This window comes from Esox lucius, chromosome 2, assembly GCF_011004845.1.
Source record: "Esox lucius isolate fEsoLuc1 chromosome 2, fEsoLuc1.pri, whole genome shotgun sequence".
In the NCBI taxonomy this organism is placed as follows: Eukaryota; Metazoa; Chordata; class Actinopteri; order Esociformes; family Esocidae; genus Esox; species Esox lucius.
The window spans coordinates 25,035,357-25,053,837 of NC_047570.1; the positions used below are offsets into that span (position 1 = coordinate 25,035,357).

Sequence of the window (18,481 nt, forward strand, 5' to 3'; positions counted from 1 at the left end):
CTACGTTCCTAATAAAGCCCAACAAACAAATACAGTGTTTATGCTCCTAATCAGCTCAACAAACCTTCAAATCATCCACACAGGAGTCACATTATTTTTGGCTAAGCCTTTGGAACTTTGGCTTTTTTGTATATAACCATTAGCCTATGTTATAGTCAGCATTAGAAAAAAGTACCTGGAAACAGCAGATTTTGTATGGAATTTCTACATAGGCATACAGAGGCCCATTATCAGCAATCATCACTCCTGTGTTCCAATGGCACATTGTGTTTGCTAATCCAAGTTGATCATTTTAATGGCAAATTGATCATTAGTAAACCCTTTTGCAATTATGTTGGCACAGCTGAAAACTGTTGTGCTGATTAAAGAAACAATAATACTGGCCTTCATAAGACTAGTCGATGTGAGGTAAGTAGAGTATCTAAGCCTTTTGTGGGTCCGATTAATGGCTCAAAATGGCTAGAAACAAATAACTTTCTTATGAAACTCATCAGTCAATTCTAGTTTTGAAAAATGAAGGCTATTGCCAGAAATTGCCAAGAAACTGAAGTTCTCGTATAATCCCATCACAGAAAATCGCAAACAGGGTCTAACCAGAATAGAGAAAATAGCAACAGGACAAATACATTGGACTGTCTAGTTTGAGAAACAGATGCCTCACAGGTCCTCAAATGGCAGCTTCATTATTTAGTCTCAACGTCAACAGTGAAGAGGCGACTGCAGGATGCTGGCCTTCTAGGCAGAGTTGAAAGGAAAAAGACATATCTCAGAATATTTCAGACAGTAAAAAGAAAAAATTAAGATTGGCAAATGAACACAAACACTGGAAAGATTGGGAAAAAGCGGTGTGGAAAGACAAATCTACGTTTCAGGTGTTCGGATCACAAAGAACATTCGTGAGACGCACACCAAATGAAAAGATGCTGGAGGAATACTTCACGCCATTTGTCAAGCATGGTGGAAGCAACATGATAGTCTGGGGGTGCTTTGGCGGTGGTAAAGTGGGAGATTTGTACAGGGTAAAAGGGATCTTGAAGAAAGAAGGCTATCACTCAATTTTGCAACATTATACCATACTCTGTGGACGGCGTTTGATTGGAGTCAATTTCCTTCTACAACAGGACAATGACCCAAAGCACAGCTACAAACTACGCAAGACCTATTTAGGGAAGAAGCAGTCAGTTGGTATTGGAGTGACCAGCACAGTCAACGGATCTCAACCCTATTGAGCTGTACTGGGAGCAGCTTGACCGTATGGTAGGTCAGATGGGCCCATCAAGCCAATCCGATTTGTGGGAGGTGCTTCAGGAAGCATGGGGTGAAATATCTTCAGATTACCTCAACAAATTGACAACTAGAATGCCAAAGGTCTGCAAGGCTGTAATTGCGGCAAATGGAGTATTATTTGCCAAAACAAAGTTTGAAGGATTATTACTTCAATTAAAAATCATAATTTCTAACCTAGTCAATCACTACATTTCCAATAACGGTTCCTATATTTCCTATTCAAACTCATTTAATGTATGCAATCATGGAAAAAAAGGAAATTTCTAAGTGACCCCAAAGTTTTGAATGGTAGTGTTTATGGGACACAAAAACTGGATATAGTTATCCAACTTTTCACATTGTTCACCTAAATAATCCAATATCACAAGGATCTGTGTTCACTTGAGTAAGAATGTTATTCTTACTCTAGTAGCACATAGAACAATCTAAGAAAAAGGAGCAATCCCTCAATGTTGTACCTTAAAACATTAACCTGAAACGGTTGGTAGAAAAATTATAAAATGACTCATGGTTGACAGGTTAGTGACGAATCTTGCAAACCAGACAGTTTAACCGACAAAAGCAGAAGACAGTGTTAGCCTGCATTTTGTCATTTGCCAAAGAGACAGTGTTATGTTGTGAAATAGGCCTAAAGAGTTTCACTCTGTAAACAAACCCTTGACTCAGGGCCCAGCACCATGGAAACCAACAGACCTCCCCGGTAAGGAATCAGCAGCTACCTGAGAAACCTGTTCACTGAGCGACTACTTACCTCAGCTCTGTGACAAATCACTAAATAGGCCTAAATGTCTATCATTCATATGCGTACATGCACAGACAGACAGACAGACAGACAGACACACACACACACACACACACACACACACACACACACACAGTAAACACACCAAGCAACTGCCATCTACATGGACTGGCTAAAGTAAACACTAAACACAAAGTGGAAAATGTTGGGCAGACATACAGACAGATGAGGCACAACGCCATTGGGTAAGTATATACATGACACAACGTCACGGTCCCAACTCCACCTTCCTTTCCCCTCGTCCTTTTAGTGCTAACCCTAACTGAATTTCAGTCAAAGTGACTCCTTGTATACTTTATAAATCTGTTCTCCTCTCTATCCTTTCCCTCCAAAGAGACAGACAGACCGAGTGACTATGCTAGTTTAGCAGGCTTCAGAGTGGTTCAGTTCACACTGTCCTGTCTGCCAGTGAAAGGTTAACCTGACTGTAGCTCAAGGAGGAGGTCACGTTGGGTTGTGTCACCGCAAAGCCCTCACATTCCTCTCACACAAAACCCCACGTTAGCGCTCAACTTGCCGGCTACCACATGCTCCACTCCAAACCCTAGCAGGCCAACAGTCAAAGCTATTTAATCCCCTGTGAACAGAGGAAGGGAGAGAAAAAAAGCAGAATAAAAGAGAATGGGTTTTTATTCAGACCTACTGTGCAGTTTGGGGCTGGCAGTGTTCCCACATGCTCCTCAGTCTAGGCTAAATCCAAGTACAATTCTGTCACCCCTCCCTCTACAAACTAGCCCCTCCTTTTCTACTCCACCGTCCCCCACAGCCCGCCCTTTCCGTCCACAGCCAACGCCACCCCCGCTTTATATAGAGATTACTTCCTGTACACCTATGACCTCTGCTAAATCCCACCCCTGCTGGCAGGGCTCTTCTACTGACAGGAACAGAGGTAGAGTGAGAGAGGAAGAGAAGAAAATGAGCCAGAGAGAGATAGAGACAAAGGCAGTCAGTCAAAACGAAAGGTAGTCAGAAAATACAGGCAGTCACAAACTGTCAGAGAAAAAGACAGTCCAGTCAGAGAGTTGGTCAGAGACACATTCAGAAAGAGAGTTGTTCAGAAAGACACACAGGCAGAAAGAGGGAGGGAGAAAGAGACTGGCAGACTGATAGCCAACTGCAGCCAGAGAGAATCGTGTACAAGCCCCACAGAGGGCAGGTTTCCCAGCGGCAGGGGGCCCCTCCCCTTTCAGAGCGGCAGAGCAGTGACATGGTGTCAGGTTTCAGTGCCTGGCTGGCTGAGAGTTATATAAACCTCACCCAGGAAGGTCAGGAAGCAACAAAGACAGCAATTCAGTTGGGGCCCAAAGCCACAGACAGCACAGACACTCTCGGCCTCACACACACACCCACACACACACACACAGCCCCCCCCCCCCCTCACCATTCTGGTATCTATAGCAGCCAGACAGCAGGCACCTGCAGCACATCAGTTATTCAACTACCAGGGAGCCCAGATCAACACATTACATCTGATAGTATGGCACTGTCTAGCAAGTTCCTTCTGAGACGGCATCGTGTGTGGGGACAGATAAGGGCAAGCACAAGCCATGGTCCTCAGCCAACTACATCTAGACCAGTACACTGGCTGTCCATAGAACAGAACAAAGATGTTGTGCCTCAATTAAAAAAAAAGGATAATTTATCGGACCGATTCAGGTTGTCACTCCCCCGACAGGTACGGTATCATGTGGTTACATGCTGGCTAAAAATGAGGCCAAAATGTGAACAGACCAAGTGAAGTCTAATTCCAATAGTGTTGATCCTTCCCCCCTGTATCAGAATGCTCTGCCTTCACAATGACTGGACACAATGGCCCTCTGTTGAGAAGTCAGTCTCTCTCTGACACTCACAGTCTGAACAGAACCAGCCAGTGTCACAGCCAAGCCCTAGGTCCCGACAAATGAAAAGAACTAGGCTGCTGCAATTCAACAAACTCGTCCTCTGGCTAAAAGGTAGTTGTACTGTAGCCTAATCTTTGAAGTGTTTGAGTGAACACATCCAAAAGCACACATAATGTGCATGGGGAAACATTGTCTGGCCATCTTGGTACAGTAAGACAACCAGGGTGACATTATGCATGACCTGGCCTTCAGAACAAGACAGGTGTTGCACGGGTATGCTTAATTAAAGGGTAACTGCACTAAAATATGAACAGTTCTTTTACCAGACCTTTAAAATGGTCTCTTGGTGCAAGTATTTTGGTGTATTCTGTAGTAGCCTGAAGGTCTGTCAATCTGAGGATTAATAATATATTGTTTAAACATATTGTTTCACGGTGCTGACGAAACTAAGTTCCATGTACAAAAAGGTTGGTACCATGAGTCAACCGTCACACTCAGTGATACCACATAAGATCATAAAGGCCAGTTAGAAATCCTTATTAACCACAATTCAACCCAGAATCAATTAATTCTGTCTTGGATTGTGGAAAGTTGTGGTTTTACCTGGCAGTCTAGACAGGAGGATACAGGGGAAACAGCACCAAGGAGTCAGGCTAACAGAGGATCACCGAGTCCCCAGAGTCAGACAGTACCAAGAGAGTCAGACATTTACAAAGTCAGACAGTACCCAGAGAGTCAGACATTTACAAAGTCAGACAGTACCCACACAAAGTCAGACATTTACAAAGTCAGACAGTACCCAAAAATTAAGTCAGTACCCAGGGAGTCAGACAGTACCCAGGGAGCCAGACAGTACCCAGACCCAGACAGTACCCAGGGAGTCAGACAGTACCCAGGGAGTCAGACAGTACCCAGGGAGCCAGACAGTACCCAGGGAATCAGACAGTACCCAGAGTCAGACAGTACCCAGAGTCAGACAGTACCCAGAGTCAGACAGTACCCAGGGATTCAGACAGTACCCAGAGTCAGACAGTACCCAGGGATTCAGACAGTACCCAGAGTCAGACAGTACCCAGGGATTCAGACAGTACCCAGAGTCAGACAGTACCCAGAGTCAGACAGTACCCAGGGAGTCAGACAATACCCAGGGAGCCAGACAGTACCCAGGGAATCAGACAGTACCCAGGGAGTCAGACAGTACCCAGAGTCAGACAGTACCCAGGGAGTCAGACAGTACCCAGAGTCAGACAGTAGCATGTGTAAAAGCCTGAGTATAGATCGGCGCATTGAACAATTTATTTTATGCAGTCACACAAGGTGTGCTTACATACTTCTAATCTTTTGCTTCTAAAAAAAGAGGGTGGAAGTGGGTGAGCAGTAACATTATCCCTGTACAAAGGGAGCTGAGCAAACTTTTGACCAATAGTTTGCGTAAACTCCTGAAATCCCTTTTCGGAACACAAACCCCCAAATCAAACCAAATGTACGTAATCCATGACAAATGGCGACAACGCACCCCATTTTCAAATGGAAGTATAAATAAACCTAAAGACAGCACCAGAGACAGATGTGGGACACAGAGTGAGACAGGAAGTGAGAACGAGCTATGGGGCGGCATGGCTCTATTCCCTGATGCCCTGCCTGTTCAGCAAACACACTGTTTGGTATCTGTTGGCTCTTCACACACCACTGCACATGAATAGATCAGTCTACCCCTAAGCACTAACACAAGGCTGGATGTTGACTCAGACTAAGGATTGCTGGGCATTTTTGCTGGTGTTTCCAATGTCCAATTTCAATTAGGAACGTCTGTGGATGGACACATTTTCAGGATCAGTTTTGATGGACAATTGGGCTCCTGGCCTGAACTTCCACTCTGTTCTGTCCATGTACTTTAGCTGGTCTACATCCTAGAGTCTAGAAATACAGATATTATCATAAGGCCACAGAGCCCTGAGCGAAGCAGAAAGCCCACGGCCCTCACACATCAGCCTTTAAATGACATTCTATATCGTCACATCCATGGACTTTAAATGTTGCTTACCTAGGCTCCATAGGCTTCGTTTTACTGCACTCGTACTGTTCAATTACAATTAAATGTTATCTAATCTAAGCAAGCAAGAGGGAGGGTCAGAGAAGCATGTTGGAAATCTTGAAATATGGCCAAAAAATACCCAACAACCAAAAAGCTATTGCAAGGCAACACAGCAGTTTTGTATCTAGCAAGGTACGGTTAGCCACAGCAGCGTAGATATATAAACAAAAATAAGATTACGTAGCTAGTTAAATAGCTAGCATCATTTTATAGGCAGCTCATTCGGAGGAATGCAGTCGTGTTGATTAAATGCGACCCTCTGTGGGCACCAGCATTAGAGACGTTAAATCAGATTTTCCTATAAAGACTAACATATAATAGTAATTGCTAATATTTCAGTATCAATGGTACATATATACAATATTTTTTTTTATGTTACTGGAGAGTATTTAGCCAATTCGAGGCTGGAGATAATTGGGTGGAATGGGACAGGCAGGAAATGTTCACCAAGACACAAGGGCTAACGCCCATATTTTGGCCATTTAATATTTAGTGGTCACAGAAAGAGGGCATCCTGTAGAGAGCAATGTCCCAAATAAATGGCCTGAGGCATTGGATCTCTTTAGACCAGACGGAAGAGTGCCTCCTACTGGCCCTCCAACACCACTTCCAGCAGCATCTCTTCTCCCATCCAGGGACCAACCATACTATTATCACTGCAATCTGGTTGGAACTGGGATTAACTGATGGGTTCAGTGACGTGTGGATAGATTCTTACACTGGTGGCCTGCTCTGTTCCAGGATCAGACTTTCTCCCTCTCTGCATCTCTACACTCTACTCCCGCCCCTTCCTTCCCTCCCTTTCCCATCCCTCCCTCCCTCCCTCCTAGACTCCCCTATACTTATTCCCTATGCATCTCCTTCTCTCACTCAAAGACACACACACACACACACACACAAAAACACACTCAGAAAACCACACCAGCCAACCTCAGAAACAACCCCCCACCATAGCTAGCCATGCAGTGAGTGCAGTGTGCAGTGACAAGACAGACAGTCAGAGCCTCTAGCCTGCCCTGACCCACATCTTGATATAGCCTTAAGTACGCTTAGCAAGCTACTGGAAGTCCTGGTGACACTACTGCCAGTCTTAATCAGGCCCTGGGCAGGGCTTCACTAGTTACCTGCCATGTGCATCTTCAATGGCACCGTACTTCACAATTTAGCACACACCCTTTGACCAGGGCTATGATCGGATCTAGGGAGTAGGATGCCCTTTGGGACACAAAGTCTGGGAGGATGTAGAGACTAGGCCGGATTATTGGCATGTAAAAAGCTGAGCCTCTCTCCCCTCCCTCACTTCCTCTTTGCATCCCCCTGATTGCAGGTTTCCAGCAGCTACACCAAACATGCTCCAGCTCTTCCAGGGCTGGTTAAATATTACATGGGTGTCTGGCTGACGTCTGGCTGCTGAGAGCAGGGGAAAGCTTGTCGAGGCTCTATGTCAGTGCAACAGATTTCCATGTCCCACTGTGATGTAGGGCATCATAATAATTGTTATTATAATAGGGTCAACAATGACCGTTAAAATAAATGGTGTCAAAACGTGCAGGCATAGTGGAACATGTTTTTTTTAGGAACTGGTTCATCGTCGGTATTGTGGTATAATTATAATGTTATGTTGTTTAGGTTGAATGGCTACAGCTGATCTGAGATCAGTGCAGCCGTTCTGATGATCGGATAATTATCAACGCTTTATCTAACGACGTACTGGCAGTGCACAATATGTGCAGGAAAAACATACAGTTAAAACACCTAAGCCTAAGCCTAAGTTCCATCTCTATCAGGAAACCAGCTTTAGAATAAGATATAAATGGGAATATACAAACCAGAAAAGAAACCAGGCAAGCCTAGTTCAGCCGACCCACGATTAGAAGGGATGAATGTTGTTGTCCCTGGCTGGTTTTGATCTGCGGTTTTCTATGGGGCAGACTGTCTTTAACAACTACTAGATGCATACTTTGTTTACGTGTGCAGTGTTGGTATAGCCTCCCAGCATTAGATCATGTTGTCACGCGTTAACATCACGCCAAGTTAGAATATTTAGCTAGACAACATTAAGCATTGTGTAAAATTGTCGCAATATTTTGGGCTTACTACAACGTAGCTACTGAAGTAGAAACTTTTTTTGTCTTTCCTGAACAAATCCTAATGCATCATTTGTTTTTTGTCGTGCCTCAAACACCAGCCTCTTGCATGACAGACCGAGTTGCTAACCACAACGCTAGTTAACAAGGGGTAGTCAGTCAGTCAGTCAGCCTCTGTAAGAGGCGTTCGCTCTTCTTGGCCTGCTCCGCTTACGCGGTCCGGCAAAAAAGGAGCAGACAATTTAATTCACCAATCCCCTCATGGCCACGTGGTCAGGTGGAAGGAGAAATATCAGCAAAGATAACTTCCTTTTATATACATCCACAGTGTGATTTTCTTAATCCACCCATGTCATCCTTTCTGTCAGCTTGACCTAAGCAGACTCACACTCAAAGCCAACAATTAATGGTACAGTGGGCTTGCCTTTATCTCGTAGTCTATGGAAATGGTGTTGTCTTCTTCCACCATCTTTTCCTCTTCCTGAACCTCTTCATCCCTCTCTCCGTCCCCACCATTGGTCCAGGAACAGCTGGGGTGGTGGTGGTCGTGCTGACTGAAGGCAGCCTCCAGCTGGGGCAGAAGCTCATCAGCCAGTAGGTCTGGGGCCTCCAGACCTTCAAATCCCCCTCCCTGGGCCTCCACCTCCCCCTGGAGACCTGCCAGGCTGTCTTCTAGGGCTGCAAAGCCGTTACTGGTAGCAGTGCTGGCTGGAGGTCTGGTCACTTCCAGGTTGGATCCAAAGCCCTGGGGCTGGTGCTGGTCTGGGACGAGCTGGCTGGCTGCACTGGGGTAGCAGCTCATGGCCTGGCCGAACATCTCAGACGAGTTGTAGTTCCCCTGGTTCCCCTGGGTCTGTCTGGAACAACGCAGGGCCCGGAAGGGACATTCCTCCTCAGCCTGGCTGACTGGGACCTGCTGGGGCTGCTGTTGTTGAGCCATCTCTGGGGTGGACGAAAACGGACATCCGGTCCCCGAGAGCGTGAGCTCAGGCACTAAGGAGGGCAGAGGGGCCGTACTGGTCATGGACACTGGGGCTGAAGAGAGAGGCTGGCTCAGGCCGGAGATGCCCGACTGTCCCTGGCCAGGGAAGGCATACTGGGAGGGAGGGTAGGCTGCGGCTGAGCTGACTGAGCAGGAGGGCAGGTTGCGGGTGTGAGCCATGGGGGAGAAGGTCAGGCTAGAATCCTCCGGGCCCACCCCAGGGAACGCCCCCTGAGGCCCCCGCACCAGCTGGTAGCTCCCCTGCTGCGGAGGAGCTCCGCCCAGCGTGACATTGGGGGTCTCTGCGTAAGCTTTGGCCAGAGCCCCCGAGTTAGGCACGGTCCTGGGGTGGAACTGGTTCCCCCCGATGGTGAGCTGCTGGTTATGGTGAGCTGGCGGCTGGCCGGCCTGGTGGAAGGGGAAGCTGTGCTGCTGCTGGGCCAGGAGCTGGTGCTGCTGTAACTGCTGAAGCTGCTGCTGCTGACAGGGATGCTGCGCTGCCGGCCGCTGCTGCCGGAGGAGTTGCTGCCGGTCGTGGAGCTGCAGCTGCTGCTGCTGATGTAGTTGCTGCTGCTGGGACATCGGATGGTAGAGGTTCCCGTTCTGGTCCTGGTTGCCCCACATCGGGCTGCTGTTGGAGAACAGCCCGTTGGACTCGGGTGCCGGGCCCATCGAGCGTCCGTGGAACTGGGTATGCTGTGCCGCCATCATCAGACCGGCTCCGCCGCTCACGCCCTCGGGCCCTGCAAAGGGCTGGCCTAGGGTGTTCTGTGCCTTCATGCCCGCAAAGTGTCCCATCGGCTGGCCATAGGACATGCCCCGCTGGGTGGAGGTGGAGGCGGGCATGGAGGTGGGTATCATCCCGGTGTGTTTCCCCGGCCCCATCGGGTCCACCTGCAGGGGCTCAAACCCGGCACTGAGGTTGAGCTCGTCCACCAGCGACGGTCCAGAAGAGAAGCCGTCCTCAGCCAGCCCGTCCAGCCCCGCCACGAACAGGTTGGGGTCATCAAAGAAGTCCATGATGGGATCGGTCATGGCCCAGACAACGGGGTCAGTCTTACGGAGACCAGTTCTTCGCGTTGGACCTCCGCCGGGTTGTAGCTGGTCCTGAGGAGCGTCACGGGTTACTGAGCTAGAGTATGTCCATCACAGACAGGTTCTGTGGAGAGGGGAAAAAAAGTGAAATTTAACAAAGAGGAGAGACATAACAAAGAGGTCGCACTGAGAATGTGTGCGGTCCGCGCAGTAAATGAGATTGTCAAGAAACGTCGCTCGGCTCAACCTGTGTTCTTTAAAACAATACCCTTCTCAGTCCGTTAAAATGCCTCAAGCATCCCCGTCTCATACAGTGTAATTAACAATGTATTGCCGTGCAGGCCAAATAGCTGCTCCAGCTCTGCCACATGAACAACAACAGTGAATACAGTGGCTGCCAGAAAGCCAGGTAATGGCTAGGTCAGAAAGGCCTGGGATTCATTTGGCACTGTCAATTATCTCTGGTTGGCAGCGGGTAGTTCTGTGGTAACACATCTGATTTGAACCAACTGCCAGACAGCCCAGCAGCCAGGTGCCTGTAGTCTTCGTCTGTTCAAAGCCCTCTGATCCCAGCCTCAGCCCAGCTAGCTACTGAACCGTCTGCCTGCTAGCAGCTACTGAATGTGTGGAGGAGGGGAGTGATGTGCAGACAGACAGCTGATGCTGTTTATGTCAACAGCCAGGAAGGCTGTCTGCAGAAGCATTTAGCCACAGGCCGATAGAAGATGACGGACCACTGGGCTCAGTCACAACCTGCTGACTCACTACACACACTCACTTTCCTACACACGTTGAAATGCCTTCCTGGCTGTGTGGTCATGGCTCTCACGCCTTTTGAGTCAGTGTGGGACACGCAACTGAGGCTTTCTGCATCAGTTACAACTGAGACACTCTGTGTTAATTGCAAAAAATAAAAACCAATTAATTAAAACTTACACCCACTGGTTCAATTACAACTGATACCCATTACTTCAATAACAACTGATACCCATTACTTCAATCACAACTGAGACTCACTGATTCAGTTACAACTAAGACTAATTTGCTTCAATCACAACTGAGACCCACTGCTTCAGTTCCAACTGTGAACAAATGCTTCATTTACAACTAAGACACACTGCTTCAGCTCTAAGACCCATTGCTTGAATTGCAACTGAAATCCACAGCTTCAGTTACAATTAAGACCCACTGCTTCAATTACAACTGAGACCCACACCTCTAACTAAGACACATTGCTTGAATTACAACTGATACCCAAGGCTTCAGTTACAACTAAGACCCACTGCTTCAATTACAACTAAGACCCACTGCTTCAACTGAAACTGAGACCCAATGATTCAATTGCAAGTGGGACCCAGTGCTTGAATGTCTGTTAAGGTTGAGTTGGGTAGAGGGGTTGGAGATGTCGCTGTCTATAATTTATGACTTTGATGACTCAGTTTGGACTCAATGTTATAGAGGTTCGGTTTGTCATATGACTCAAGCCAATACACGATCAACATTCATAAAGGAAGCACTGAGACTCCAAACTAACCCTAACCTGATTACAGTGAATCATTCATGTAGCCTTGCTTAGGGCCTCCAGAACCACAGAATCCAGCAACTGAAATGGTATTCAACAATAATAATGTATATATAATTAATGAATAATCAGTAGTAGTATTTAAATAAATGTATTGAACGTATTAAAATGTAGTACTTTTCACATGAATATAACATACACAAAACACATCAGTGACTCATTAGGACATTTAAAAAGAAAGCATCGGTGATTCATTGTTTATGAAAACGTTCTGTAGCAACTTGCCCATGTGAGGATCTCTTATTTTCAGCCGCCTATTTGCTGTTCACATGATACACAAACGAAGCTGGACTGATTGCTTTCATTTAACTTGTGCTACTCTTTCCCACTGTTGCCGGTTTGTAATGACCTGCGAACACTACACTGATGGTATGGACACTTACTTCACAGGGCAAAGAAGTAAGGTACAATACAATGTATTGTAGTGGGTTAAAGGATTCACAGAACAAAATGAAAGCAACTTTTGAATATCTACACTTGACACGCTACAGTGATATTATGTCTCAAACGCAATGTAAAGTATGTAGCTATAGATAGGTCAAATCTACAGATAGGCATTTAGAGTGTCTTGTTCTTGACACACTTCGTGAGGAAGTCCAGGCAGTGCGAGTGAGTTCTGACAGACCTAGAAAAAAGCATGTTTTTGGTTATGGCAGCTCTGTTCCTCATGGTTATATTAAAAGAACTACATGGAAAGGATTGACATTGTAATTTAAATAAAATAAAGAGTTCTAAAATGCAGTCTTTCTATTTAACAACAATAGCTGGGCTGGCATCTGTTGTCAAAATAGACAATGTGCACACTCCCTCTCTTCCCTCTGCATCCCTAAGAGGCGTGGTCATCTCCTCCTCAAGCCCAATGAACAATGGAAAGCTGGGAGCCAAATAAATGTCACTGATGCGATTCAGTTGGCTACATTGGCAAGTCACTCAATTAAGTGTCACACTGTGTAGCAGGTCCAGACATGGGCTTTTTATCCTAGGAAAACATTAATTAAAACTTTGGGTAACTATCGTATCATATCCCGTTTCAATACGATGGACACTCTATAAAAGAGTCATCACTTGCTGTTCAGTCAATCAAAGTGCAGTACATCAATGCACGCAAAATAAAATAGTGTGCCAGTTAAGCTAAGTGGACTAACCGTCACAACTTCAATTAGGCTACATGGGACTTAACCACTCACAGAGACAAAAGGAAATGAATGGGGCCATTACCCCCCCTCCCCCCCCCCCATATCGCCCCCTAAACTGTTTGTGCAACCAAGGTACCAATGGACACACAAACAAACCAGGTAGGCCTGAACATACACAAAACTGCTACCAATCAACACAAAAACAAAACATGTAACTCCGAATACAAACAAAATGGGTACCACAAATAAAACAGACCGCACCAAACACAAACTAAATGGATAACACGCAATCCAAACATAAAGGATATGACCAAACACACAAACAAAACCAGTACCACTGAAAACAGAAAAAAAAAAGTACCACCAAACACAAACAAAAAGGGTAACACCAAACACAAACAAAACAGGTACCACCAAATACAAACAAAACAGGTACCACCAAACATAAACAAAACAGGTACCACCAAACACAAACAAAACGCGTAACACCAATGTGACAGTTCTCCTGCTCGGCCTATGGCTGTCCTTTGTTTTATTCTAGGAGAGTGTGGGCGGAGCCATGAGGACATGGCATTGAACCAGTTTGTGACACCAAACGCAAACAAAATGCATAACACCAAACACACAAGAAAAAAGGGTATTGGGAAGCAGGACAGACAGCAGACATTTAAATGGCTGCGCTTCTCTGTTAATGAGGAAAATAGTAATCATTATTTTTGTGACCAACATGCATGTCCTATGAAATCGATCACTAATAGAACATCTGGAACAAGCCATTACCCATTTATTATCAATTTCATTAACGATGTATCCAATCGACTGACACAAATGCTGAGTTATATTTATAAAACAATAACACTGATATAAGAGCAATAAACCCATACACACCAAGTGTTGTGGGTTTCCCAATGTTTAATCAAATATTTGTGCATAATGTCACATACCAGCACTGATCAAAGTGCCTTTAAATCTGAAAAAAATACACATGCCCAAAGTAAGAACCACCGAAGATCGGTTACAGCGTGCTGGAAGCTTCCGGGGATTGTGAAATAAGCGTTTGATATAGCTTACATTTCTATTTGATTGTTTCGTGATGGAAGTGCACCTGTTACGGCAGAGTGACTTGCGAAGTAAGCTCATCGGTAGCGCCAATAATGGACAATACTGAGGCAACAACAGGTGAGGCTGCAGCCAAGTGTTCACCAAAGAGCTGTTACAAAAGCACCCTTTCACCACTGTTGTAATTCTTGCTTTAAAGAAAGCTCTGGCAAACTGTCTTAAAGAAGATGCAACAATTACACCAATGATGTAGACTAAACAACAGATATTAGACTTTTACAGTGTGATGATTACGTCACAACCTTTGGTTATTATTGAGTCCAGACTTGCTGAATACAGTAGGAAACTTTCTGCCACAGGTGTGTGTGGATTTGGGCAAGATTAATAGATAATTATGAATTAGACAACTATCTTATTAAAAGAAAACTTCAGTATTTTTAAGCCTATTTAAGAGCAAGCAAGCAATGAACTCTATTGACCGGCTTCAAAGATTTATATAGCTACTCCGCCCAGGCACTCCAGTATATGCTACTGTAGCATCCAAACCAATTTGAAAGAAGAAAGGTAGACAGTTTGTAACACAAAGTAAACTAGCTAAAAATTCTATCCAACCATACAAAAACTTCTGATGTTTTTTTCTCTGCGTAAAAATTAGATAGCATTCCCATCGTTTTTTAAAATTACCATCACAGTCCTATATAGACAATGTTATTTTAGCAATGGAGGGACACAGTGGCCGAATGCCAAGCTAGCTAGTTGTTACATTGTTATTAAATTGACACTAGAGGGGCTGAACCTAACAATTCCTCATTTAACTACAAAGTAGACTAATCCTACTTGAATCCAGTAATGATTGTATTTGTAGCAAACTCTGCACTACAGAAACACTGCTAACCAAACAAGTCTCTTGACGGTGCAGACCGGAATTAAAGGATACCTAAAACCCAATTGTTTAATCTATCCTGATGTGGTGAAAATGTTTTTTTAAAAGGTGTCATTTAAAGTGAGAAGAAATAGCCCAAAAAAAGATAGCAAGGGCCAGATCATGAAGCTGTGACCAGCTCTTGGCCGCACTAGAGCTCTGCACACGTATGATTAGCAGCCAGCCCACTAGTAGTTGAAAATGTTCTTGCAGCACTGACCTACAGCTGAGGGAAGGCCAGGCATGACAAGATAATTCACGTCTCTCTAAGCCACTTGGCAATGCTCCAAGGCAACTGACAATGGACAGAACGGCCAGGTCTAATTCTCCCAAACTGACAGGAAAATCTGATCACTCAATTAGAGGTAAGATCAGTCCCGAATCCTACCCCGGCTGCTGTACAGTCTGAATGGATCCTACGAAGAAGGCTAGGTAGTTTGCCTGAGCCCAGGTTTTGCAGCGGCTGCCTCTTCATCTCAAGTAAATTGGAACTAAAGTCAAATCATCCAATTAAGATTATGTAAACAAAGGGGGGGGTGGTATATGGCCAATACACCATGGCTAAGAGCTGCTCTTATACCACAAGTATGACATCACATCACTTTCATATTTCCTGAAATGTCAATAGGGAGTCACGATGTAGATCCTAATCGCAAAACAGATTCATGCATATTACTCAATAGGACTGCATGCATGCATTGAGGTGTTGACCAGGTTTTAGCTGATTTCATGGCTCTATAGATTACAAACAATCCCTTCAACTGTTATAATTGCACTGATCAACTAGCCTACGTTTGCATAGAAGAGGCAATCTGTTATTTTATACAAGTGAGTGCTGTCTCTAAGAAAGTTATGAAACGATTGAAGCACTGTCCACTCAAAGGAGAAGAGACAGGTGGCCAAGCATGCAAAGTGAAACTAAATATTTTGTTGGTGGGGGGGGGGGTGGGGGTAAGTGAATGAATAAAGTTTTAATATTTTATAATCTGCATATTCTGTGTTATGGTTGCATATTAAACAGCCTATGTGGGATTTTATTTTAAAAAGTAATCAAAGTGAAGGCACATTATATTGATACTCATATTTTCAATATTTTAAAGACCTCACAATACAACACTGTGGATGGATTAAACCCACAGGTTTTCAGTGTGTTTTAACTCTTGAGACTGAGATGGCCAATTTATAGCTCAGTTTTTTGTCTTGCTCAAAAATGTAACTGAGGCCAAGTTCCCACCTCGAAAAAGAGGTAACCACGTTTTGGGGGAAAATTGCCTGATATTGGGTAAAGTTCAAGCCTCAACCGCCCAGGGCCTAAACAGCTACCGATTTCCACGTGATCTGATGAAAGCACAGGTTCCAATTCAGGGGCCCAAGTTGTTTAACAAAATTCTGACATTTTCAGTTGTTGGATGACATGAAAATGGAGCCATTTGGCCACACACACCATTCACCATCTTCTAAATGTCTTTGTTTCCCTGTAGTACAAGGGCTGTCAATAAATTCACCTGTGCCATGAGTAGTGAAATACTTGTTGAAATACATATTTTTATTTTAGCAATTGTACTCATATGACATTCTAGAATTTCATATTTGTTGAGTGTAATATGTAATTGCACCAACACTAGATAGATTGGCTAACCAGAGTGTATTGAAACTGTACACAGAGACATCCAAAATGTGTTGGTTTATCTATGAATAAAGCAGAAAAATAGCTTAATTTGCCAAATTCGTACACTGGTAATCTGGCGCGAATGAGACACCGCTTGCTGCTAATCAACCCCCCCCCCTCCTCCTAAGCAAAGAACCCCCACTGAAAACGGATCAAAGACCATAACAGAGCACAATCAACAGGTCCCATCATATTGAGTGCTATATAAACGCATTCGTGATTGTGGTGCGCTTCCTGCTTACATTTACCTCTTGCTTCTTCCTTTGTTTATCAAGACTATATGCCTGTAATATTTACAACCTACACTGGCAACTTCTACCCTAAATAATAAGGCGTCGTTGATTTCCCAATGACCTAATCTAGGCACTTAACAAAATACAGAGAACAAGTGCAGAGCCGAAAACGACAGAGAAATACCGAAATAACCTATCCAACTGTACAAACTCAGACACCGACGTTCGTCGACAATAGATTCATCATGGATTCTGGCTTCAAAATGCAATTTGCATAAACTACATATACGCAACTGACATATTTGATAATCATAAAGACAATAGGCATTAATAAACTGGCTGCTGATTACACTAGTTTGTGAAGTCGCCATGATGAACTAGGAATAATCCCAGTGGACTAGCGTTAATACAAAGTAAGAACGGTCACAAGTAGCGTTTAACGCATTCGTTAAATGTACTTGGCCATAGCTTCCACAATCGCTAAATGATCTACAACTCGTGTTGCTTCGCAAGAACCGAACGACAATGAACACGGGACAGAAGCCCGACTGTAATGGCCACTAACCTCAGCATCCTCTGAGTGCAGCTAACTGGCTCGTGGCTATCTGAGCATCGAATCTTCACAATGGCCTTGTTGCTTCTTTAAAAGGCTGCTTGACACTCGATGTGTTTCCCATGAGCCAACAAGGTACGTAGATAGATAAATTATCTTAATATTAACTTTATGAATACAAAAGACAAGTGCCAAGCCTGAAGTATTTGTTCCACCATTTGTTCTTCGAGGCTCGAATCGCACACGTGTTCTCTCATCACCACTTCAATGTCTTCTTTCCTTCCAAGCCCCTCTCCCCTCGACTTCAGTGGTGTCGTGACGCCTCGGCTGAGTTAGAAGAGGGAGGAGGTGGTGGAAGGGGGTCGACAGTCATTCAGTCAGAACAATGCAATGGATTGACCACAATTAAACCATTTATGGACCTGAGCGAGTTTCGTTTTCGTCTATACTCCCGACTGATAACACTTTATCCTCTGCTTTCCGATGGAAACGATGCTGTGCTGGTTCGAGGCTCGTACCCTCACCGCGGGTCGCTGTCAGTTCAGGACCACCATAACGAAACGCAGTCAATAACTTTAGCAACAAGAAGGCAATATTTCGAACTCTGACAAACTATTATTGAAGTGGAATAATTCCATAATCGCGAGCCAGTTCATATTCTAGCCATCTGGTTGATTTCAGAGCGAGATTCCCACTGCTAGTGACCACAGCTGAGCGTCACTGTCTTTCAGTCATAAGAATGACAGCTTGGTACCTGAGTTGAAAGCTCTTTGTGGAGCCAATACTTTATAATTAGGACAATAAATAATATTACTTACCGAAGTGAAGCAAATTCCGTAGACAGAAAACGACAGTTTAGGAAGATTTATAACCGCGAAGTTGTAACGTAGTTATACCGCTGCTGGCGACCACAGCGGTTCTGCTGCTGACGTGACGATGATAACACAATTTGCATATCAGTTACTTGCGTTCTGATTGGACAGTTGAGGATTCGTCGATTTTTGATAATGTCAGATTACATTTGGAGCCGGTTCACATGGCCAAAATTACAAATTAAAAGTTATGCAATAAGACATTCATATTTTAAAGAAAATGACAAATATCTGAGAAAGGTGGTTGTAAAGTCAATGCACACAAGATGGCCGCGGTGAAGCTAAAGCCAATCGGTGAAGGTTTTACTTTGATTACACAAAACTGT

The 18,481-nt window shown here is 44.6% G+C and overlaps 1 protein-coding gene across 7 annotated transcripts in view; it reads right to left on the reverse strand.

Moving 5' to 3' along the window:
* The window catches only part of chd9 (chromodomain helicase DNA binding protein 9), an 85,771-nt gene extending 67,545 nt beyond the window's left edge, over positions 1 to 18,226 (reverse strand). For 5 of the 7 annotated variants that reach the window (XM_034297660.1, XM_010892660.5, XM_010892659.5 and 2 more), the window contains exons 1-2: positions 18,102 to 18,226; positions 8,537 to 10,253 (exon numbers count right to left, since the gene is read on the reverse strand). In XM_034297660.1, coding sequence (XP_034153551.1) covers positions 8,537 to 10,129 — 1,593 coding nt within the window. In that variant the 5' untranslated portion in view covers positions 10,130 to 10,253; positions 18,102 to 18,226. Of the gene's footprint in view, positions 1 to 2,732; positions 2,816 to 8,536; positions 10,254 to 17,295; positions 17,611 to 18,101 lie in introns of those variants that run through there. The other 2 variants (XM_034297656.1, XM_034297668.1) reach the window with 2 other exon arrangements.
* Positions 18,227 to 18,481: the final 255 nt, after the last annotated feature.